The sequence below is a fragment of the Cricetulus griseus genome, chromosome 4 (genome assembly GCF_003668045.3).
Source record: "Cricetulus griseus strain 17A/GY chromosome 4, alternate assembly CriGri-PICRH-1.0, whole genome shotgun sequence".
Classification (NCBI taxonomy): Eukaryota; Metazoa; Chordata; class Mammalia; order Rodentia; family Cricetidae; genus Cricetulus; species Cricetulus griseus.
The window spans coordinates 183807233-183830769 of NC_048597.1; the positions used below are offsets into that span (position 1 = coordinate 183807233).

Sequence of the window (23537 nt, forward strand, 5' to 3'; positions counted from 1 at the left end):
CTTGTAATCTTAGCTTGAGGCAGGCAGGGACAGATAGATCCCTGGGACTTGCTTTGAGCCTCTTAGTAAGCCCCCAGATCACAAAGAAAGTCCCTGTCTCAAAAAGTAGAGAACATTTGAGGAAAACACGTGATGTTGACTCTGCCCTCCACATGTTTGCTCATACATATATATCTTCATCCGTGAATATGCTGACACACAAAAATGGAGTTTGTCCCTCTGATAATTCCTGTGTCTGGATTGTGATGAGTATAGTTGTTTCCTGATAGTACACCCCCTCCCCTTGTTTTTCAGTTACATATTTGATTGAAAGACATATTTAGTATTGAAGAAAACAGTCTGTGTATTACATGACTTTTTTCTGTTTTAGGCCATTCATGTGAGGCTTGGGTCCATCTAGTCAGAGATTGACCTCAATTTGAGTTTTTTCATTGCTATGGTTATTTCAAGGCTATACTAGACTCACTTTATTAGTAAGTCCTGGCATTGAGAGTAAGAGTTACATTGCTGTAGATTTTCTTTGCTCACATACTAAGCTCTTGGCTTCTGTGAAACTGAGCCTCTTGGAGTGCCTGACTATATTCTGTTACTTGTTTATAGCAGTACCTACCACTTTTGTTGGCCTGAGTTCTTAAATTAACTCTGGGTCTTGAAGTCTTGAGGGTGGGGATTTTTTTCTTTTTTTCCCATAGCTGCAGTCAGTCCCTGTCCATCAAGGGCAGCAGGCTTTGTTCCTCTCCTTTCCAAACATGTAAAGGTCTAAACATGAAGAAACTATGAATCTAATACCAGTTGCATCACTCATTTATTTTTTTCCTGTTAGCATTCATATTTAACTAGAATAAATCATCAAACTCTTAAATTTTATTTGATTTCCCTGCTTTTGATACCAGGGAAGCCACTTTTGAAATACATGAATCAGATTTCTTAAATATGCTTAAATAACATATTATGCATATTGACTCTTGGTTAAATTTTATTTTATTTATGTGTGTTTGTGGGGGGGGGGGCACAGAAGCCAGGAGGCAGATTCAGAATCCCTGGAGTTACATAGAGGCATTTAAGAACAACCCATTGTGGATGTCGTGATGGGATCAGAGCTCCAGGCCTCTGCAAGAGCAGCAAGCACTCTGAACTTGTGAGCATGTGGATTTCTTGGAGGGTCTTGTTACCCCTGTCAATTTTATGCAGTAACTACTGAGCATGGTGATCTTTGCTAGCAGTTATTTATTCTCAGAGTTTGGCATAATGTCTCATGCTTTCCTGGCTTTCAGGGTTTCTAATGAGAAGTGTGACTTTGTTCTTACATGTTTGACTTCGTTGGTTTTTCTCTTAGTAGCCGTTTATATTATATATGTGTTCTGTAACCTAGGCATTTCAACTATTGACAGGTTTTTTTTGTTTTCTGTTTTTTTTTTCTGGTCTTGTCTGTTGGGATTCTAAACTTGTCTTGAATGTATCTCTTACTCCACTTGGGGCTTTTCCTGCTATAAATTCATTGAATAGGTTTCATTGTCTCGTTTGTATCTCAGTTGCCTATGGATTCTTAGGTTTGGTCTCTTGTTCATGTCCCAGAGTTCCTGAAATTTGTGATAAAACTTGTTATCTTTTTTGTTCCCTATTCATTTAATGATATCTGAATGCAGTATTTTCTTAATCTTGTTTTCCACACTTGATATTCTTTTCTCTGTTTGATCTACTCTATTTGTGATACATTGCATTGTATTTCTTATTTTATTATGTTTTTCATTTCTAATGTTGCCTTGCTTTTTAATGTTTCTTGTGTTTCTGCTTGTGTATCCGTTGGGATGGCTAGTTTTCCCAGTTTTATTTGGAAGTAAGCAGCCTTCTCTTTGAGGGCTCAGTATGTAGTACTACCTCAAGAAAAGAAAACAAGCTGCCTTGACAGCAAACAAAACCAGGCCTGAAAATATAACTTAAATCAATTAAATCCAACTACTATGCCACCAATAACTAATAGGAAATATAATGGCACAGGCCAGCAAAGTGGCTTAGGAGGTAAAGGTGCTTGCCACCAAGCCCAAATGGCCTGAGTTTGTTCCATGGATCAGACTCCTGCAAATTGTCCTCTGACTTCAACACATGCATCATGATACATACATGCATGCACATACACACAAATAAACAATGAAATAAAATAATAGAAAGTGTTGATAGGCCTTGAAGCTAGAAATTATAGACAGTTAATAAGAATAAAATGAAATTAAAGAATCAGGCAGGTAAAGGAATAAATAAAAAATGGACAGGTAAAAGATTAAATAAAAAAAGCAGTAGGCTTAAGTCAAAGGAAAAAATCAAGAAGAACATAAAGAAAGCAAAAAGCACAAAATTAGAGAATCTGATTGCACAGCAGAAAATAAAGATGTAATAAATACAGTTATGTGTGACTGTAAAAGGAGAGGAAAAAAAGAATAGAATTCAATAAAAATGACGAGTTTTTTAAAGGGTGAAGAATTTTAGAACCTTCCTTCTGGATCTTCTGACACTAGAGACTTGTAGCTGGTGGTGTGGACTGGAGTTCCTTCTGTTTTCCATTGTTTTGTCCTGAGCTCAGTATTACCTGGCGCTTCATTCTCCTTGGAAGCTTCCTTAGCTTTGTGGACTGTAGGCTAGGCAGGTTTCTTATTTTTCCAGCTTGTGCATACTTTTCGTGAGTCAAGGAATTCTCCCAAGGCCATCAAAGAGTAGAGGAAACAGTCAAACTGATATGTGCTGAAGAGATGGGAGGGAACCCAACAATTTCAGAGCCTGCATAGCATTGGGCCACCCTGGCCTTAGTTTCTCATTCTTGCTAGCATCAGACCTCACATAGCAAGGAAGCATCTCTAGAGGATGAGCCAGCCACAGTCAGAGTTCAATCACCTCCCCAGTAATTGCAGATTGCCAAACTTGTCATATTGTCTGTGGGGAGGGAGGGTTGTCACTGACCTTTCGTCCTTTCTAACATGAGCTCTGCTGCCTAAACTCCTTAGCATGTCCGTCTTCCATCCCCTTCTGTGTGGTAATGTCTCTGTTCACCCTGACTTGTGATTATCCCTCTCAAGATGGCTCTATTGTGATACAATATGGGGTATAGTAAATGGATTTCTTCTCTAGTACTGTTCTACCACACAGGAGGATTTATTATCCTACCAATTACCTTATGGGACTTAAGGCTTGTGAGAATTGTGGGCTTATCCTGAGACTAGGCCATCCTGTCTTCTTCAACAAGATTCCTGCTTGCCTGGCTTTGTGGATATAGCTTCTTCCCTGAGGGATGTGCTGGTACTGGGGCATGTTTGCTACTGTCACTTGTGTAGCCTTTTTGTGTCTCCAGCACTACAGCTATCCATCTTTTTAATTCCTAATGTTTTGCCTCTTCCTCTCTGTAGAATAAAATCTAATTGTCATTTGTGGAGTCACGTGTAGTTTGCTTCTAAGAATTTTGCCATTTTTAATCCAGATATCCTATATTATATTTTGAAAAGATCTTTTATCTATGGGTAAATTTTATACTTCTTATTTGAAAAATTTGGGTTCACTGAGTTAGAGCTACAGAATGTTGATGCGCATTGTGTAATGTCAGTCTCATTCATTAATACTGGCACTCAGTTTATTTGTGATACATAGGAGTTTTCCAGAAGTACACTTTTTTTTTTTTGGGGCTTGGTTTTTTATTGCTAGCAATAAATACATGACTTTTTTTCCCTTCGTATGACAAACTCACTTTACAATGAAAATATCTACTCATTATCAAAATATGCATAGTCTGGCTTTATTTAAAACAAAAGTGATATTCTATGGAAGGGGGCAAATCTGTGTTCACCTCACCACTCAGTTGTAGACCCTGGTGCTTTGAACTTATACACAGAACATTAACAGGACATGAGTTCAGAGATCGAAACCGAAGACTGTGGGGTGTAGCTCTCAGTAGAGCTCCACCCTAAAATGCATGTAGCCATGGGTTGATCCTCAGCACTGTAAAAATAATAGTAAGTTAGTTCTGTTTGTGTGCGTGTGGTACAGTTTGGGGTGCTTTTGTCTTGATTTATGTTGTAGTGCCAGTATTTTTATTCTCCACTGCTCTTGTATTATACTAAGAGTTGTGACTTCACTTACTTCTTGAAAAATGACATGGATTCTTTAGATGTCTGTGAATCACACTTTTAGACCCACTGATATAAATTTTAATGTGAGCTTTGCCCTCCTGGATTTGTGTACATACAACCTGCACACTGTGCATGGATGTTGTTTAGACTCCATTGTAGTGAAATCAAGTGTGCTGTGCTGTGCTGTGCTGTGCTGTGCTGTGCTGTGCTGTGCTGTGCTGTGCTGTGCTGTGCTGTGCTGTGCTGTGCTGTGCTGTGCTGTGCTGTGCTGTGCTGAGGGATTCTATGAAGAGATTTTTTCCCACAGTCCTTATGGGAAATATTTCTTTGGGACTGATTATTTTCTACAAAGAGAAATCCAGATCTTTCTTGTTTTATGTTTGTTTTCTCAGTCCCTCATGCTGACCTTTGCTGTTCCTGGTACTCACAAGTCTTGACTAGGTAGTTCAGAGAGCTGACTGTTGGTCTCTGTGGTTAGGTCTCTGTGTGCATTGGAAACAAAGCAGTTGCTCTCCAGCAGTTCCTGTGCTTCAGTTTTCCCTTTTACATGTTCAACAGTAGAGTAGGTTTCTCTAAAAACATGTTCTAGATCCTCCATCCAAAGTGACTCACTTCTTGCACAGCCCTGCTGAAGACATCTCATTGTCACCTCTACCATCTTACTTCTTTCTGCTACTTCAGCCACTTTTCATCTTCTAAAGCTTTGTTGAAATGCATGTTTGGTATTTTGCTTTTTATGAATGAAGAGTTATTATTTCTAGGCTCTAATTTTAGCAGAATTGGGGGAGAATAAGGATTTAATTGTGTGTGACTAGGCCATTACTCATGTCATAGCCTTGAGTCAATCTGCTGGGGGTTTAGAGCAAGATCTAGACTTATCTCTACCACTTTCTGTTTTGCTTGGCCTTTTGGCTTTTTCCAGTTAACTCTCATTTATACAGATCATCTGTGATCTCTCACCTGCGTACTAAATGAAACTAAATTGAATGGTCTTCATGCACTAACACAGTGTATGTGCTTGGAAAGTGGTGGTTAGGGAATGCTGAACGGCTTCCTGTACACAGAGGTTTTTTTAGTATTCCTTCCTCAGCATTTGAAATAAGCAAAGTGTTTCAATTTTGGCTTGTCAGAATTATCATAATCATAATTCTTAAATATTAAATAACAATTTCAAAGATGTTTTTTTTCCTAAGTATCTGCATTTTATATAAGATTCTGGGATGCATCATCTTGTTATTTATATTCAGGCTGCAACTAGTATTCTTTTCAAGGAACTATGGTCCACATTTGAAAACCTTGGTGAGGCAAATGGGCAACATCCCACTATTTAGTCTTTAATGGCCTGGAACTCACTCTGTAAACCATGTTGGCCTCGAACTCTGGAATTAAAGATGTAAGCCACTACATTCAGCTGGGAAATAGCTCTTAGTAAAATTGGTACTGCTTCTTGACTTTGATTCAAAACTTTTGGTACACTCAAATTGTTATGGATTTGAAAAAAATGCCTATTATATATTACAAGAATTACTCTACTGTACACTTAAGATTGGAAAGGTCATTTTCTGTTCCTTTAGTGTATTAGCTTGTACACATAAGTTCCTCCTATCCAGACATATTTAGTGTTATAATAATAATACTAAATTAAGTTTAGCCATGAATGTAAAAGTGTTATTGTTTCAGGAAACAGCAAGACATAATACAGCTGAAGGAGAAACAGGAGCATCACCTTCTGAAGGGTAAGAATAAGGAACAGACACGTCTCTTGGTCAAGTTTACTGAAATAAATTAATATTTGGCCTAAATTATATTTCACTGACAACTGGGAAAAAGTTATTTGAATTTTTTTATATAATACTGCTTTAGTAATGACTTTTAATTGCAATTTCAAACCAAACAAAACAAGATTTATGATTTTAAAATGTTTAAAGTATGTCAATTATATTTTATAAATTTTAAGTTTCGATGAGCATTGATGGCTCACACCTTTAATCTCAGCACTCGGGAGGCAGAGGCAGGCCGATATCTGTGAGTTCCAGGCCAGCCTGGTCTACAGAGCGAGTTCCAGGACAATCTCCAAAGCCACAGAGAAACCCTGTCTCAAAAAACCAAAAAATAAATAAATAAATTCTTAAAATATTTATTATAAGTAAAATGTTAACATTTAAATATTATGTTTGTTAAATAACTGCCTCTTAAATGAAAACAGTTATAACTATTGTGGATTATAAGGTTAGACAGTTAAGCTTGTAATTTTCTCATTTTATATCTTTATATTTTATAGTAGGTCACTTGCTAATCTGATGAGAATAATCTTCCTCCCTCCCAAAAAAGTAAACTATTGAGTAAAGGCCTTATCAAGATGATGTTAGTGCTTTTACTAGTAAAATAATCTTGCCTCCTTATACCTTTGTCCTAGAGTTCTGAGCATTGAAGTTGAACCAATGTCATCTTAATTAGTTAGGGAAATAAATGCATCATCTTACATTACTCAGATTTCCTATGAATTATAGTCTGTCCATATGGTCTGAACAAAAATTAATTTTACGAATATGAAAGGACAAGGGTGGGTTTTACCTATGACTAGTAAACATAAGGAAACGAGTTCACTTTAATCCCAGCACTCGGAAGGCAGAGGCAGGTGGATCTCTGTGAGTTCGAGACCAGCCTGGTCTACAAGAGCTAGTTCCAGGACAGCCTCCAAAGCCACAGAGAAACCCTGTCTCGAAAAAAACCGAAAAAAAAAAAAAAAAGAAAGAAAGAAAAGGAGTTCAGAGTGGGTAATTGATTTAATTAAAATGGTTGGATGTAAAAGTCAGAATCTTTCTGAGAGAATGTAATTGCAAGATATATGGACAAAAAAAAAAATCTTTCACAGTAGCAACACAGATGAGACATGCATGGAGACAAACAGATGTTTGCTAATTTCGCTTTCATGACAGACCATTTCCAAATGAAGTTTTTCATTAATCAGCATTTACTTGAGGATCTCAATGGGGCATCGTTTGGAAACTATCAGAATTGCCCCAAGATCAGTCTAAATGCAGATCAATAGAACAAAGTAAATTGCAAAGAAATTGGCTTGTATGCTCAGTGGCTTCGTAGTAGACGGCACCTGAGATCCTCACTGGGGTAGACACTCAACACATTGAGAGAGAGAATCTAAAGCTAGGTAGATTAATTACTATAAATAAGAGTATGTGAGAGCGAGTGCCAGGACAGCCTCCAAAACAGAGAAACCCTGTCTGGAAAACCAAAAAACAAAACAAAACCAACCAAACAAAAAAAGAATTTTTTTTTTTTGGTGATTTATTTGTGTTAAAGTGATCATCCTTATCACAAAGCTATTTCTACCATTTTATTCCAGTTTACATACCAAGATCAGAGATAACATAACTAAATATGTATATAGCTAAACATTTACACATGCATGTATGTATTCTTGTTTTCAAGTATATGAGGTTATCAAAAATCAGGGAAATGTTTGTGAGTGCTGATTTGATTTTAAATAGGAAAGACATTTGATTTTATATAGGAAAGCATAGAGTATATAAATCATAAAAAATTAACTTTTCCATTGATTTGTTATGTTAGGTACTTTTACTTATTATTAGGGACATTTAAATTTGACCTAGACACAGGCAGAGCTTTGAGCAGACAACAGCAGTCACAGCTATGACCAAGGCAGCTCGTAGTCACTCAGGTTCCAACTCTAGCCAACAACTCTCTCCCAAGTTGTATGAGAATAGTCAGGGCTCAGGGCCTTATATCTGTTTGGGTAGGCAAGTCTTTTAGCTTGTTTTACTTTCTTAGAGTATGCTTGTGTTTTGATAGCTTGGGTTACATTGTTTTATGAGTGGATAATAAACGGCTTTGTTTTTCAGTAAGCAGAATAAAGCTCCTTCATCAGAAGGCAGCATTGGGCGTGATGCAAGTGTATGTGAAGCTGCAGCAGCAGCAGCAGACTGTGAAGGAAACGTAGCAGTTTCAGATACGGAAAACGAAAGCCGTTCAAAGAGCATCTTCAGTCATGGTTCAGATGCTGGAGCAGAGAATATGAGAAAGGAAGAACAGACTCAGCACACCTGTCAGGAAATGGAACTGAAGGTGCACCAGAGTTCAGAACACATGGATTCATGGGATCAAACTAAAGAGCATGACTCCCCTGCAGCTGACTTTCCTTCAGAGACTGGGCAGGATTCGCAGTTAACGTCAGGGGTTGCTGGCATTGACCAGTTTCTGAGGCAGAGAGAAAAACCTGAATCTGTGAGTTCTGATGCTAGTGAGCAAGGCAGTGTTGGTTTGGAACCTTTGACACCATCAGAGGTACTCGAGTATGAAGCCACAGAGATGCTTCATAAGGATGATAATTCTTCAGCCAATTCCAATGACACAGTGTCTGATGAAACAGGTGGCAGTCCTGGAGGGAGTAGAGCAGAGACAGCAGTAGACCTGGCAGAAGGAAAGGAAAGAAGCTGAAGTGATGTAGTCATTCCAAGTGTAGTTCCCATCAGAAGCACTTAGCGCATTGCTGTCCAGTGAGCTCCGTAGTGCCGTGGCCAGCAGTTTGAGAGCTGAGGGAGGTCTTTCATACACTTCACCTGTATGTTCAGTCTTATTAAGTCAGTTTGCCAGTAATAGCATGGTTAGTATGAATTTCAGAGCTTTTAAAAAACTGAACAACTTTAGTGAAAACTAAGTTTGTCATCCAAAGGTCTCTTTTAGCACTTTTTGAAGAAATCTTGTTCACCAATATTAAATTATTGTAAGAATATTACCTATATTAATCAGACTTTTCAAACCTCCATTAGTCCTGAATTTAAAATCCTTATCACCTGTGTATTCCTTTTAGTAAATTTTAAAGGAAGAGATTTGAAACCATGCATTATTTTGAAGATACCTTTAAACTGCCCATCAATTGTAACTGTTAATGAAGGCTTTATTTTTTAATATGATCCTGGTAATGAAGCATGCTTAGAGTGCTAAATTGACCTGTTGAGAATTTGGATGAATATAAACTTAAGTTTGGATTTAATATAACATTCCAGTCTGTCAGAAGCATGCAAACAGAATTTTAGAATCTGTGCACCTCCATACAAGTGTTAGCCTGCCAGGCTGTCAGCTTACCTTTATAAAACTTTCAGTGAAAGTGAAATTATGAAAATATAAGTTTATATTTGTGCTTTTAGTCAGTGTATAAGCTGTGCAGAATCCCACCCCGCCCCTATGGGCTAGTTGTATAAAGTAGAAATCTGTTATTGAAACTCTTGTAGCTACTATGCTTTTAATATTATTTCAGTGATTTTTAGCAATAGACCCATAAAAATGGTCTGGAAGCCAAACCAAAGTATGGGAGAGTGTAGGTGAAAAGCATTGGACTGAAAACATGCTTTGGCATATACTCTACCATGTTTAAGGGACTTTACTTAATTATAAAAGTAGACGCTTCAAATGGGACCCTAAAGCAGATTTTTTTAAAATTGGTCATGGAAACTAGCCTAATTTATCCATAAGTCAGCTACTAAATTGATTTTTCAGATACAGAAATAAACAATAATTTGCTTTGAAGTACTAATAAGTTTTTATTTTAAATGCTGCATTTTTACTTCTTAAAATGTGCTTTTAATTCTTAAACTGTTTCACTGAATGTTAAATGTTTTCAACGCCTGTTAAAATTCTGTTGTATATAGTAGTTTTTGAATAAATATTTGCAATAAAAACCTGTCTTTGGATAATTTTATTTTCAGACCCCTGCTTGGTCAGCCTGTCTTTGGTGCTGTTATTGTGTCTTATTCAGGAAAGCTTTGTACAGCAAGCTCCATTCTGTATGCTTTGCTGACACAAGATAGAGAACTGAAAATACAAGGGACACACTGCTAATAGTTACACAGAGTGATTCTTTCACATCAAGAGAATCTATTTTTGTACATTGTCTTCTCATCATCTTAAAAGAGGTTAAATAGGAAAAAAAAGAATTGTTTTATTGACTATTTGAAGAGAGCTGCTATTTTCTTCTTTCTTGCTTCTAAGACAAATTGTAACACAAATCTACTACAGGAAATTGCTTTGGAATAATATAAACCTTCAGAAGAGCCAAGGAAGTTTGTCTATATTAAGCCCACTTTCTCACTAGCACCCAGTTTCTTGTCACACCTATTTCCCTATGTTATAAAACTCTAATGTACAAAACCCTTAGAATCAAAGTAAATCTCCAGGTTACCCAGCCCCTTGAGCCTTGTAGAGTTTTCACCTCTGGCCCATATACCTTTAGAGTAGTGAAATTCAAAGCCACTGATCAGTGAACTGTTTGTGCTTGTCCTAGATGAGAAGGAACTGGTGCTGGACTCCATAGGTGCTTCTTGGAGAAAGTTAAGCAGCCAGGGAGTGAAGGTAATGAAAAAAGCCATGTATTTGGGTGATACAAGTGCTGTACATTCTTGCACAACCTTCTTCCCAGTCAGGATCTAACAGTTCAGAATCACAAAACAAGCTTCTGAACAGTAGTGAGCCATCAGAAGCAAACTTTCATACGCAGTGAATATTGAGGCCTATGTGGCTTATCAAATGAGAACAGCAGTGGAGAATATGTAAATCCTAAGCCCATTGTGATCCAGTGTAACTTTTTTTTACAAAGGAAGATGCTGGATGGATGCAGCCTGTAAGTTCACATATACCTGCTTTGAGTTTGGGTAAACGTTAGTGTTGCACTGGTGACTTTACATCAGAAGATGCATTTGCCTTGTAGGTATAGTTCAATGACATTAGCAAGCATTGTTTTGATTTGTGGAGTTTTCTTTTTAAATTACATTAAAACTGAATACCTGGTGCATCTTTCCCCTTTGCATCCTTCCAGTATGTTAGGGAAGACCTTATAAGGTTTTCACCCTATAAATTAAAAAAAAAAAAAATTGTTGTGTGCATGATGTAGGATTGGGGGTGGTGCGCGTGCTGGTGGGTATGTGGAAGTCAGGAAAACATGAGTAAATTCTCTCTACTTTTATGTGGATTCCGGGGATAAACTCAGGTCACCAGGCTTGTGTGGCAAACCTCTTGGTTGCTGAGCCATCTCTCCAATTCTCCATGAATATTTTTAAAAAGTATTCTAAACATTTGTTAAAGAAATTAATGAGATATGTTACCTTTGCTATGCACACAAAAGTGAGGAAACCGATGACTATGTAGGGTCACAATGCCAGAACTTGGGCCTAACTTGACCTGCTTCTAAAGCTGGTGTTTCCAGCATACCTATGACACTAGGCACTAAATATTCTCTTATTAAGAAACTTGCTCTTCAGATAACTCACTGGTGATTAATTATAATTTCATTTATCATTCTACAGTAGTTATACATATGAAATCAAAGATTTAACCAGCCATGCGTGGTAGCACAGTCCTTATAACTTAGCTCCTAGGGTGCTGAGGCAGGGTGATCAAGTTCCAGGCCAGCCTAACTTCATAGTGAGACTGCCAAAACAACAGCAGAAAGTCTTAAAATGAAACAAAAGGGGCCTGGTGATACTTCCTATTAATAGCAATCGAGGACTTACCTCAAGAGAAGAGGTTAGCATATAATTTTATATTTAGAAAAGAAAGTATGTAATTTAAAGATACACTTTCTATAATTTGTTGAGATTTTAACATAATTACACTGATGTCATCTGTTATATAGTTATTTTTGTGATTAACTATTTCTCTTCTCATCAAAATTCTTCTTCTGGGTTTCCATGTAAAGCATCAGTTACACAAAGATGAGGAGCAGAGTACAGATATCCAGCATCTACATAAATGTAGGGTGGGCATGGTCACAGCCTGGAATTCTAGCTCTCAGGATGTAGTGACAGGCTTGGCGTCCCCAGAGTGAGCTGCCTAGTTGGACTAGCCAAATCAATAAGTTCTGGGCTCAATTGAAAGGCCCTTGGGCCTCCCACACATGCACACACAAGCAAGTATGTGTGCTTGCATTCACACCGCATATATACACCATCACAACACTTGTGTCTTCAAGACCATTCGCTTTTATTAACTATAAAGCAGGCATGTGTGTATTATAGGCTTTAAGGAGGGATCACAAACATCTGTTTTTACTAGATTATTACAATGCCAGTGCATTTTCAACTAAAAAAAAAATGAAAGAAACAATTGAGTGTGTGTATCAGAGAGACAGAGCAAGCCCCTGAGGCCAGAAGAGGGGCATCAGATCCATGGATCTGGAATTCACATGTAGTAAGCTGTATAATGTGGGTGCTAGGTCTTCTGACGTGTACCATACATTTACTGTTTTGGAGGGAAAGGCTTCTGTTGAGTAATTTTTTTGACCTATGAGTCATACCAAGGCCTGTCTATATATATGAATGGAAAAAAAAGACATCAGAGTACTTGCCTCACCAGCTCCCTTGAATTGATTGATGTGTGGGCATTTGATTATGACAGTTAAGTAAATGAGCCTCCTTCATCACTCTGAGATAATGAACCAGGAACGATGAAGCAATAATCTTTTGACAATGATGGCATCATTATTCTTTTGGGGTAGCAGTGCCTATACACACTCTGCAAGCTTATCTCCTCCTCACAATAATGTGAGTGGCATTCAAAACTTGTTAAGATGAAGGCTGAAGAAATGGCTTGCTTAATGGTCAAGCATGTATGCTGCTCTTGTGTAGGACCAAAGTTCTGTTTCTATCACCCATGTTGGGTGGTTTACAATTGCCTGTTAACTCCACTTCCAGGGGATCCTGTGCCTCTGACCTCCAAGAGCACTTAGACTCCCTTGCGCACACCTACACATTTTGTTTTTTGGTTTATTTGTTCTTTGAGATGGGGTTTCTTGTTGTAGCCCTGGCTAACCTGGAGCTTGATTGGTAGACCAGGCTAGCCTTGAACTCAGAGATCCTCCTGCCTCTGCCTCCCAAGTGCTGGGATTAAAGGCATGTGCCACCACCGCCTGGCTGAGTTTAAAAAAAAAAAAAAAAAAAAAAAAAAAAAAACTAAATCTTTTACAAGATTTTAAGGTGAAACCACATAACAGGAATTAAGCGTTTTAAGGTGAGTAATGGAAATATCACTTAGTGTTTTGTGCAACCCTACCTCTATTGAGTTCCCAACCTTTCTAGCCTAAGTGAAACTGTCTTGCCAACTAAGCAGCTTCCCTCTATTGCCTATTTCCCTCAATTTTGAAAACCACTAGTGTCCATGCTCTAGAGTTGTTTTCTTTTCTGGTATTGGGTGTCTTAGAACCATACAGTAGGTAACATTTTGGAGTCACTGGGTGGGCTACATCTGCAGCCTGCAAACACAAATAACTGGAAAGGTTTCCTATGTTCACCAGTAGTTAATTAATGATATCATTAATGAAATCCCTAGCCAAACCCCAGTGACATTAAATAAAATAAGAGCAAAAACATTTAAAACTCCATATAACTACGAACACCATTAAGTAGTCAAGGCAGTTTGGGGCAAGTACAAAGCTAGAAGCATTATACTCCCTAATTTTAGAAAATATTACAGCTACACAATCAAAATAATACATTTGTGTAAAAGTAAACCTGCAGACCAAAGGAATGGAGGACTCAAAAATAAACATGTTCATATACAGTTAACTGATCTTCCCCAAGAAGACACTAGGGAAAAGATTGTCTCTTAAGTAAACTGCCTGGAAGATTGGACATCCATGTGCAAAGGCATGATATTGAATCTGACTTCACACTGAGTGCAAGGTCCTACACCTAACTGAGGAACTATAGGCAGTTGATGGCTTCCATGAGAGAGTCAGTTTTCTTAAAGAGCATAAGCCCTAGCAAGTCAAACACACTCCAGTGGGTGGCCCCACAACCAAAAAAAGTATGGGGACAGCATAAATTGGAGTTAATGGGTTTTAAATTTTAAAAAGTCACAAAGTTGTTGGGGTAGGGTAGTGGATAAATGAAGAAGTTGGGGTGGCTATTATAAAAATACACTAAGGATTTTTCAGAGATTTAATAAAATATTCAAAAACCAATGCAAGATCTGAAACTATTAGACTATGTAAGGCAAAAAAATTCTTGACATTGTTTTTGACAGAATTTCTTGGGTCTGATACCAGAAGCACAGACAACAAAATAAAAATCAGCCAAGTGAAATTACATCAGACTAAAAATCCAAACAGCAAAGGAAATAGTGAAATGAAAAAGAGACTGCAAAAAAATTGTCAAAAAGTTGGAGCAGCTCAATAGTGAAGCAGTAATGCTATTAACTGAAAATTAAAATCATTCTATATGAATGGGTATTTTGCTGCATGTATGTCTGTGTACTACATGCATGCAGGATTCACTGAGGTCAAAAGAGGGCACTGGATCCCCTGGAACTGGAATTACCTTTCATGTGCGTGCTGGGAATCAACATGGGTCCTCTGGAAGAGCAGCAAGTGATCTTGAGTGCTAAGCCTTCTCTTCAGCTCCTGTGACCAAAAATTACACAAAGGAACTGAGTATAAAGTTTGTCAACAATGACATCTGATTGGTAGCTGGTGAATGAAAAGATCCTCAACATCACTGGCTGTGCTGGTTAGTCTGTCAACCTGAAACAATCTAGAACCATGTGGGAAGGGAGTCAATAACTGCCTAGATTTGGCTGGCCAATGGGCATGTCTGTGGGGCATGGTCTTGATTAATAGAAAGACTTGTCCACTGTGGGTGACACCATTCCTAGACAAGGGATCTTAAATTATATGATTGGAGAAAACCAGCTGAGCACAAATATGCATGCATTAATTCATAGCTTTCTGCTCTTGACTATGGATGTAATGGGACTAACTGCTTCAAGTTCTTGCCATCTTGACACCTCAAATGATTTATTGTAAGGTTGAACTGTGGGCCAAAATAGCCATTTCTCCCTTAAGTTGCTTTTGTCAGAGTGTTTTTATCAATGCAACAGGAAATGCAACTAAGACATCATCAGGGAAATGCAAGTCAAAGCCACATGAGGTAGCTTCTCACATCTCTTGGTGTAGAGAAAAGAAAAGGGTTCCTTGTACACCATTGGATGTGAATTCCACAGTCTTTATGGAAAACAGTATGGAGCTTCTTCAAAATATCAAACACTTAACCTCCACATGCTCACTTCTGAGCATGCACACAAAGCACTCAAAGCCAAGGTCTTAGAGCTAACTTTACTCCCACTTTATATTCACAGTAGTGATGACATGGAGGCAACCTAAATGCCCATTGACAGATGAATGGATTAAAAAATGTGTAGATAAGTACAATGGTACATTGTTGAGCCTTTAAAAGAAAGATCTCTTGAGCTAGGGAGATGTCAGCAGGTAAAGGCAGTTGCTTTGAAAGCCTGATGACCCAAGTTCCATGTCTAGAACCCATGTAATGGTGGAGAGAGAAAACTGGTCACAGAAGTTATCTTCCAACACCATATTCTCGCTATGGCATGTGTGTGTGTGTGCACACACACACATACCATGATAATTTTTTGTTTTCAAGATTAAACAACTTAGGTGGCACTTGTCTTTAATCCCAGCACTCAGGAGGCAGAGCAGGCAGATCTCAGAGTCCAGCCTGGTCTACAGAGTGAGTTCCAGGTCAGGGCTACACAGAGAAACCCTGTCTCAAACAAAATAAAGAACTCTCAGGCTGGGGAAGTAACTTAGTGGTAGAGCACCTGCATAGAGTGTACTCTGGTTTTGATCCATTACATTTCAAAAGGAGAAGGAGAGATCTTGCCATTTGTGAAAACATCAATGACTTGTTGAGTTAAACAAGCCAGTCACAGAGGACAAATATAACAATGTACAACAAATACAGATGGAGCTTCACTTCTCTGAAGTCTGAAATCCGGCATGGTCTAAAACCAAACATTTGCGCTGATAGAGCACTTCAGATGGCAGTCTCACACTGGACCCCATGTGATAAAATACAAGTGCACCGTATACTTTTCTAAGCACCCCCAAAGGATAAAAGGCCTTCTGGCCCTATCAGCTGCAGTATACAAGTTTGTTAAATGTATAGGTAAGCAAAATAGTGTATAAAATTACCTCAGCCAATGCATGTAAGTTATATATAAACGTAAGTGAATTTCATATGTAGACTTTGTTCTCATCTTTCCAGATAGGTCATCTTTATGCAAATATTTTGAAAACTTTCTGTGTCCCAGGCATTTCAGACAAGGAATACACACCCTTTATAAGGAATCTAAAATAAGGGAATTTGTAGAAACACAGAGAAGGAAAGATGTCTCCTCAGTGGGTAGAAAGATGTCAAAATATGCCGACCGATACTGCCCAAAGTGTATAAAGTTCCAGAGATGCTAGAATTTAGACGAGTAAGAAGGTAGACACCTGTATAAAATAGCACTGTCACTGGGGGCAGGCATTCGGGTTTCCAAAGCCAACACTAGACCCAGAATGTCCCTGTCTCTGTCTCTGTCTGTCTCTCTGTCTCTCTCTTTCTGCCTGTGAATCAGGATACAAGCTCTCAGCTACTGCTCCAATATCATGCCTGCCTGCCTGCCTGCCTGCCTGCCTGCCTGCCTGCCTGCCACCTGCCATGATGATTATGGACTATCTCTGAAACTGTAACTGCAATTAAATGCTTTCTTTTATAAGTAGCCTTGGTTATAGTGCCTCTTCACAGCAAAAAGATAGTAATTAAGACAGTCACAAAGATACAAATATTCTATGCATCTGTTTATATGAGGTACGTAGCATTAAAATGCATAGAGGGAGTGTGTAAAATGGTGGTGTCAAGGAGCTTAGGAAAAAGAACAAACAATAAAGAACATTAATTTTGTATAATCGTACATGCATGTATGTGTGTGTATTCACTTACCCATGCAACCAAGTGGGGAAGCCAGAGGTTGACATTAAAATATTTTCCTTAATCACCTTTCCACCACCTATTTTGAGACAGTATCACCCATTGAAATTACAGATTGTAATTCAACTCCACTGACTGATCAATGAGCCTCTCGTCTTTGCTGTCTCCACAATCTCCAGTCCTGAGTTTACACCCAAAGGTTACAGGCAGGCACTACTGTGCCTGGCTTTTCATGTCTGTTCTGAGGATCTGAACTCGGTTCCTCATGTGATGGGGGAGGTTCTTCTCCATATATGTTCGTCTTATTGGTTGATAAATAAAGCACTGTTGGCCAACAGGGGAGCAAGTTAGGCGGGACTAGGAGAGAAGGAGGATTCTGGTAAATGTGGGAAAGGTACAGAGTCACCATGTGATCCCCGGGAAGACAGGACGCTTGCCCCCAGGGTCCTCAATAAGATAAGTTTATAAAATATATAGATTAATGATTATGGTTGATACTTAAGACAGAGCAAGCAATTGAGAAATCCTAGTCATTGGCCAGAAGCATTGTAATTAATATAAGACTTTGTGTGTTATTTCGGGCGCCCATGTGGCAGCAGGGCTCAGGTGGCTTGGCGGAAAGATTTATCGTTACACTCATGTTTTCACAGAAGACATTTGCTAAAGACACTAAGCCATCTCCCAGCCTCTTGAATTATTATTTAAAGGGTATAATGTTTCAGTTTTGCAATATGAAAGGAATTCTACAGCTAAATCTTGTGAAAGTTTTAAAAATAAATGTGGATTTTATACCTCAAAATGATTAAGATTGTGTATTTATGTTATATATATTTAACTACAGTTTGAAAATTGAAAACAATCAATTACTTCTGAACTTACAATTTATTCCCTTGGTTTATCCTTATGTTAGTATCAAAATTAAATTTTTTTTTCAGTGCTTGGGATTGAACCCAGGGCCTGGTCTGGTGCATGTTACACAAGCAGCCTACTCTTGAACTATGCCTGCTGTCATTGTTTTATTTTATATTCATGACGGTGCCATGAATATACTGCTTACTGTCACCTATCACTCTTCTTTCTTTTCTTTCCATCTTCCCACAACCACTATATATATATATATATATATATATATATACTGAGAAACTAGAAATAATTGGCCAAAAGTATAAGATCTGTAATCTGCAAGTCGGGGAACCCCAAGAGGCAATGATGCAGTGCACATCTGAAGGATGAGAACCAAGGAGCTAAGGGAGGCGTTTCCAGTCTGATCTGAGATGAGGGAAACAAGAAAGAGAGCATTTTCTTACTCAGTTTCTTCTCTTCACACCTTCACTGGATCAAATGAGGGCTGCCCACCTCAAGGAAAACCACCTGCTCTCCTTGTTCTAATCCAAATGCTGAGCATATTCAGACACACTCTTGTAGATGCATTCACAAATAAATGTGTAGCCAGGGCTCTTGGTGCCTCATGGCCAGTAAAGTTGACATCTAAAATCAACTAGTTCTCTTTACTAGTTCTTGCCATCAATCAAGCTGAGAGCCACCATTAAAACTTTGACAAGGACATGGCTTAAAGCTCTGAACTGTCTTCAAGGAGCCAACAGTGATTTAAATGGTCAGGTGCGTGTTCCTAAAGTGTTTTTGTTATTTTTTAAATGTGCATGTATGTGTGTGGGGGGGGCGGGGGTGTTCACTGAGTGCAGGTGCCCAGCAAAGTCTGGAAGAGAGACTCCGATCGATCATCCAGAGCTGGAGTTACCTGAGGGTTGTGAGCTGGCTGCCTGCTGCAAGTTTGGGGGACAGAACTCAGCAAGAGTGGCATGCACTTTCAGCCAGTAAGATAGAAGTTAAAGAATGACTGAACAGATCATTTGGGATGGGGAAATCAGAGGAAGTGAAACTCTAGTGAAGTTTCACTCAGCTAGAGTCTAGAGGCATAGCCTCATGAAAGGAAAGATTCCAAAAACATAAACAAAACAACCACTTCAAAATTCTAATGCAGGTTTGCTACAGGAAACAAGAAAGATGACTTTAATTTTCCAGCACAATTTGAAAACTTGCCATTCGGTTACTAAATATTTAAAAACTTTTCAGTATGTTCCCGCTTGCATGCTTATAAACTTTTTATGAGTGAGGGGGATGACTCGGTGTAGCATTCATGAATAAGTAAGCACCAAGCCTGGATTGATGTGAACTCAATGATCATCACCGTTTTCTTTGTCATTTGGCAACAAGAATAAACTCAACACATAAACAGAATTATTGAATTTGTAATGTTTTTGTTCTACAACTGTAAATTTCCAATGTGGAATTTCTATGTGTTTGTCATCTGTGTTTAGGTAAGAGCCAAAGCCAAGCTGTTGAGCAAATCCTGGTTCCTGGGGTCAAGTGTAGACCCACCTCATCGTTGTAACTGAGAAGGTGTCCGTGACAAAATGGGAACCTTCGGCAGTACTCCTTCTCTCACTCAAAGACAGATGTCATACTTGTCCTTGGTTCTAACCAAGCATTACCCATTCAGACCTGACCACTCCCAGCAGGATGGAAGCACACCAACTAGGTACAGTTTGAAGTGTTTTCTCACTCTGTGTGAATTGGCTAATTTTGAGAATTATTAAAGCTTTCCTAAGAAATTATTGTATATGTCACATATTATATACACATAATATATAACATATAGCATATATTATATGTGTATAATATATCTTATGAATTATATGTGATATACATATCATAAATATTACATGGCAGAACCTGTGTATTCCAAAGTGGATTTGTATAGCTGAAGATGACCTTGAACTTCTCACCTTCCCACCTCCACTTCCCAAATGCTGGGATTACAGGTGTGATTCCCCAATCCCAGTTTTATGTGGTCCTGGGGCTGGAACCCAGACTTCATGCATATTAGATAAGCATTCTGCCACCTGAGAAACATGCAGAGCCCTCTTCAGAGATGTGATCAGTTTGCTTATGTTTTCCATGTGTCTGGAAATTTCATGTCATGTTCCCTCTTTTCCTGAATTTCATTTGTCAACTTCTAAATCTATAGCTTGGGCAATACAGGATACTAGTCTGAACCTGAGGTAGAACTAAATTTTGGGGAAGAAAATAATCCAAACCAAATTCCAGTACTGAAAGGAAGTGAAGCTGAGGGGTACAGGAAATTGTAGGTCAGAATGTCTTTAGATTCATGATGTTCAAATTCTTAAAACTGGGTGGTTAATGCAGGCAATCTTGTGGGTGCTCAACAGAGACATATTGGGAGTAATGGAGAGTTAAGAATCGCCTCCTTCCTTAGCCTGGCCAGGGTTGACCCAGAAAGAGAAGTCCCTGTGGAAGCTGTTTTAGCCTTGTTTCATGCCAAACTATTCAACTTCCCTTGTGGTCAGAGTTATTTGAATCATCCAATAAGAAGTAATCCTGAGAAATTAAGACACAACCCAAGAGAGCCTTCAGTGGGAAAGTCCTTTCCCACATGTGCACAGTTGCTCTTATTACACTGGACCTAGAAGACAGGGTTTCTGTCTGTCCCTTTCTGTATTCCCAGTGTAGGTAATGAAAGTTGTGAAATTCACATTGTGATCGTGTTATTGAAGCCCTTAACAATGAAACCACTCCAGAGGACCCAGGCATCTACAGATGCTCTTCTGTCTGGGTCCTTGGTCGCTGCTGGGGACAGTACTTGACAGCTAAATTATAAACAAATTTGAGTTTTGTTTAAAATAAGCAAGGCAGGAAGGTTGGGGGTGAGGTATCCTTGATACATAAAAAATTAATTTGAAAATATTCTTAAAGGCCATATGATCAATTACCTAATTCCAATATATCCCAACTGACCCTCCTCGTTGTATATTCAAATTTGACTATGTTCATTCCAAAAGTAGGTCCCTTTGTCATCAGATTCTTCTGATTCTACACTATTCTTCACACTTTGGTAGTTGAATATGATCTCTAAGGAAAATGCAAGTTAAACCTGTGAATTTCTATACTTCAACTTCATAATTTGCCTTCCTTCCAGAGTGCCATTACAACTACAGTAAAGGGATAAAATGACAACAAATGGACACACCTCTCCCTAATTGAAGCCCTCTCCTACCTCTCTAAAAGGTCGATTGTTATACTCAACATCTAAAAATAAGTCACGGTAGATGCACGTACATCTCCATCATTTGACTGGAGAATTTAGTAGCACTAACCACATCCCTGTGGTATAACCAGTCTCCAAAACACTTTCCACCAAGGGAAACTGAAATATCAATTAACTACCCATCCATATCATTAACTTCCTTTTTCTCCCATGGAATTTTTATTGTTGAAGAAACCAGATTGGTTGGAGTTATACTGAGTTTCTTAAATTGTGAAATGATTCCATCCCCAATAGTGTTAATGAAGACATTACTCTGTTTCTTGTTTTTCTTAAAACGTGGCAGTGCAGTCTAGGACCTTAATCAGATTTGTTTTTAACTTAATATTGTTTAGGGTTTTTTTTTTTTTTTTTTTTTTTTGGTGTGTGTGTGTGTGAGAAAATATATGCAGTACGGGCTGGAGAGATGGCTCAGCAGTTAAGAGCACTGACTGTTCTTCCAGAGGTCCTGAGTTCAATTCCCGGCAAACACATGGTGGCTCACAACCGCCTTGAATGAGATCTGGTGCCCTCTGCTGGCATGCAGGCAGAAGACTGTCTACATAAAAAACAAATAAAATCTTTTATATATATATATATATATATATATATATATATATATATATTACAAACTCTACCACTGTATGCATTAAACAAAATCTTATTCAGTGGCAGTGACTACATTTACAGGGTTTGTAACCATTGTCCTAACCATTGTCTCTAAGAGACACCCTGTGCTGAGTAAATCCTCCCTCTATCTCCATTGATGCCAGAACAGTAGCTCTCTCTCACTGTTAGGGAACATAGTCTGAGTTACACAATGGGTGCCTGAAACCACAAAGGTTTAGTGCCAAATCCCACCTCCTCTTTTCCCTCATGAGAAGATAGCTATAATAAATTTAATTAATACATTGAGCATAGTAAGATCTTAATAACCAACAATGAAATAGAATATAACAATATAATAAAACTTATTCAAACCTTTACAAATTGTAGTTTTAGCTGTAAAACAAAAATCCTTAAGACGTGCCAACAAGTGACCCATGTCCTCTAACAAGGCTCTAACTCCTACAGTTTTCACAACTTTCCACAGACCCACAGCTGGGAACCAAGTGAGCAAACAGTGAGCATATAGGTTCATTCACACTTAAACTGCAACAGAGTCTTAGTTGTTAAGAGGCTACAGTGAGTGGCTGAAGAGATGCTCAGCAGTGAGGAGAACAGGTTGCTCTGTCCCAGCACCCACATGGCAGCTCACAGCGATTCGGAACTCTAGCTCCAGGGATCTGATGGGAGGGTCAGCTCTTCTGACCACCAAGGTCCCCAGGCACACAAATAGTACATGTACATAAGCACAGACAAGACATTCATACTCATGGGGAGAAAAAAAGTAAATCAACCTAAAATAATTTAAAAAGATGAAATACTGACTGATTTTAGTTTTTCTTCTTTTTATTTTATTTTTTTGAGACATGGTTTCTCTGTGTAGCCCTGGCTGTCTTGGAACTCACTCTGTAGGCCAGGAAGCCCTCGACTTGGAGATCTGCCTGTTTCTGCCTCCCAAGTGCCAGGAATAAAGGTGTGTGCCACCAACCACTGCCTCTGATTTTAGTTTTTCAATCATGTAGCTCAATAAGTTGAAATCAGTAAAAGAAGAAAAAACAAATCTCAAACAATTAAAACAACAACAAACAAACAATAGACAAATAAAATAGAAAACTATGATGTGGTAGGAAATTTTAAATCAGGAACAATCACAAGAAATTAACATTAAAATGATTTTTGGAATACAAAGATTGCCAAATGGATTTCAAAATGTAGTCTAGTTATATGTCTTATAAAAATAGCTCACAGAACACAGGACAACAATAGGACCTCAGGTGGACACTGGGACTACCTAAAGTGGCACCATGGTGATAAACCCATGGGAAAGTCTGTTCTCAGGGAGAGATCTGGGGCTGAGGGTGTGGCTCCCTTGGGAAAGTTCTTGCATAGCAAGCATGGCCTTGGGTTCTGTCTCCAGGACTGCACAAGACAGGCATGGTCATGTATGTGTTAATCCTAGCGCTTGGGAGGTACAGACAGGAGGATCAGTAGTTCAAGATTAGCCACAGCTAGTTCAAGATCAGCCTGGCTATATGAGACCCTGTCTTTAAAAAACACCCACCACCTCAGTTAAAAACAACAAATGCCAACAGCAGATCTTCAGAGAAACAATTCGTATATTCTGACTGAACGAGATCATTTTAACATCTTCACTTTATCAAGGATAGACAGAGGTGTGGTTAATTTTTTTTTTTTTTTTTTTTTTTTTTTTTTTTTTTTTTTGGTACGTAAAAGAACAGCTCTGGACAAAGGTGCCTTTGGGTTTCCACACGCCCATCTGGAAATGGTGCCAAGGTCCACTTACTTCCAGAGTAATTCAAAGCACATGAGGTCTTTCTAGCATCATCCTAATGAACTTGAGTGGCGAAGCAATCTAAACATAGTCACCCCTATCACCTCTCA

General features: G+C 38.5%; 1 protein-coding gene across 8 annotated transcripts in view; it reads left to right on the top strand.

Moving 5' to 3' along the window:
• Znf280d (zinc finger protein 280D) overlaps positions 1 to 9814 on the top strand; it is a 118967-nt gene extending 109153 nt beyond the window's left edge. For 4 of the 8 annotated variants that reach the window (XM_027411194.2, XM_027411193.2, XM_027411195.2 and 1 more), the window contains 2 exons: positions 5790 to 5845; positions 7991 to 9813. In XM_027411194.2, coding sequence (XP_027266995.1) covers positions 5790 to 5845; positions 7991 to 8585 — 651 coding nt within the window. In that variant the 3' untranslated portion in view covers positions 8586 to 9813. Of the gene's footprint in view, positions 1 to 5789; positions 5846 to 7990 lie in introns of all 8 variants that reach the window. The other 4 variants (XM_027411196.2, XM_035443797.1, XM_035443798.1 and 1 more) reach the window with 2 other exon arrangements.
• The last annotated feature ends 13723 nt before the right edge of the window (positions 9815 to 23537 follow it).